At 51.1% G+C, this 1,964-nt stretch overlaps 1 protein-coding gene across 1 annotated transcript; it reads left to right on the top strand.

Moving 5' to 3' along the window:
- Positions 1 to 281: 281 nt before the first annotated feature.
- On the top strand, positions 282 to 1,681 carry Fcrl6 (Fc receptor like 6; the record flags this gene model as incomplete). The annotated part of the gene is given in 6 exon segments (XM_053743328.1): positions 282 to 330; positions 333 to 515; positions 997 to 1,252; positions 1,367 to 1,444; positions 1,446 to 1,503; positions 1,505 to 1,681. Coding segments are annotated over 6 exon segments (801 nt in total), but the record flags the coding sequence as incomplete, so codon positions are not given.
- Between the last annotated feature and the right edge of the window lie 283 nt (positions 1,682 to 1,964).

The following is a 1,964-nucleotide window of genomic DNA, read 5'->3' as shown; positions in this document are numbered from 1 at the left end:
CTCCAAGGACATGTTCTGTGATTCAGGGGAGAGAATTCAAACCATTACTTAATGCTGAGAGAAAGAGGAGTTGTGGAAGCAAGACCCATCCTTTAGTAATCCTGTGAACATCCCTACTTTACATCTGTGGTGGGAACAATGGGTCCCAAGCATCCAGGGAAATCTAGGCAAAAGCTGGGGCTCACCTCAGGGCTCCCTGTTTGATTATTCATCATTACTCTTGGGCCATTATTCCTGGTTCCTAAAACTATCTGGTGCTAATGGGTATCTGGTAAAACCCTAGATTTGAAGGAGATGCCTCGCCTTCGAAATGCCAGGCATGGATGCATACAAACTGTCCCAGGTGGATTTCCACAAAGATGGAAAACTCCTCAGTTGCTCTAAGAACAACCAGACTTGCTTCATAGAGACAGCAACAGTGAAAAACAGTGGCCAGTAAAGCTGCAATGAACAGAAGATATATACCACACCCTGGTTCACATACACCTCAGAGGCTATTATGGTTCAAGTCCAAGGCAAGACACCACGTTAGAGGAGTTGGAGAATTAGGGTGCTGCTCAGGAACCCAGTCTTTAGAGGCCAGTAGCTCTGTGAGCAGGACTTCTCTCTCTGCCTATCCCTGATGTTGGGCCAATGCATGGAGTCCTGAGGCTCCATGATGCTGTCTAAATGTCCTCTTAACACCCATGAGGCTGTATGGAGCCAGGAGAAGGAGGAGGAATTGGAAAGAGCCCTAAGCCAGCTCAGTCACTCGCCCTTCTTCTCTTTGGACCAGATGACTGCTAAGGGACCTTCTGACTCTGACTCCTGGGATTCCAGAGGGGCTTGGCTATGTGAGAGTTATTTCAGAGTTTGTGGGTGGGAACAAGAAGACAGGTCCTGAGGATGAAACTATCCCATCTGGGTCAAGGTGCTGCAGACTGGGCTTAGTCCTTGACCTTCTAGACCTCATTGTACAGGAATCCCCTCCAGAGCCCTGGGCCTGTGTCTTCACAGAGCTATTCCTGTGTCCTGTGCTGAGTGCCATCCCTTCTCCTGAGCCTGGTGAGGACAGTCCATTGACCCTAAGATGTCAGAAGAAGCTGCATCCCCAGAAGTTTACCAGGCAGCTCCTCTTCTCTTTCCATAAGAATGGCCACACCTTGCAGAACAGGAGTCTCCACCCAGAGCTCTCCATCCCAGGAGTCAAGGAGAGAGACTCTGGGCTTTACTGGTATGAGGTGGCTCTTGAGGATCACTGGATCCAGAAACAGCCCTCATCTGGAGATCGAGGTGCAGGATAAATGGGCAAGGGAAGGGGAGATACTCCCCAGAGTTCCAGGAACCAGGAACCCCTTGCAAGTGGGGGAGGGTCCCAAAGGAGAAGGGAGCCTGGTGCTCACTCTTCTACCCCATTTGCTGTCCCAGCCCCTGTGTCTCATCCTCTGCTCACTCTGTGACATGGTTGCTGGTCCTACTGTGAGGGACATGGTGGAGCTCCTTTGTGAAGCTCAAAGGGGCTCCCCCTCCCATCCTGTACTCATTCTATCTCAATGGGGAGATCCTGGGGAACTACTCAGCTCTCTACAGTGGAGCTGCCTCCTTTCTCTTCCTATTGAAGTCAGAGCAGGACCCTGGGAACTACACCTGTGAGGCTGAGAACAGTGTCTCCGGAGAGCAGAGAGCCCATGAAACTCTATGAATGGTACGTTTTGTCCCCAAACCAGGCTCTGAGCCCCAGCAAACTGCCAGAGGTCAGATCACACTCCTCTGTGCACCCTCGATCACACCCAACACAATGATGGGCCAATGGCAGGCTCTACATGGACTGAACTGGGCCCTAACAGAAGGGACTGTCCACTGAATCTGGCAGGGAATGTGGGACCTCACTGGGGGTAGGTGGTGTTATATGGACATTCATGACATTACCTGCTTATACTGGAATCCTCTGAGCCATCTTCATTCCCATTTCAAGGTTCCCCAGG

The sequence above is a fragment of the Sciurus carolinensis genome, chromosome 1, assembly GCF_902686445.1.
Source record: "Sciurus carolinensis chromosome 1, mSciCar1.2, whole genome shotgun sequence".
Taxonomy (NCBI): domain Eukaryota; kingdom Metazoa; phylum Chordata; class Mammalia; order Rodentia; family Sciuridae; genus Sciurus; species Sciurus carolinensis.
Note: the sequence above shows the minus strand (reverse complement) of the source record. Positions and strands in the feature narration are given on the sequence as shown.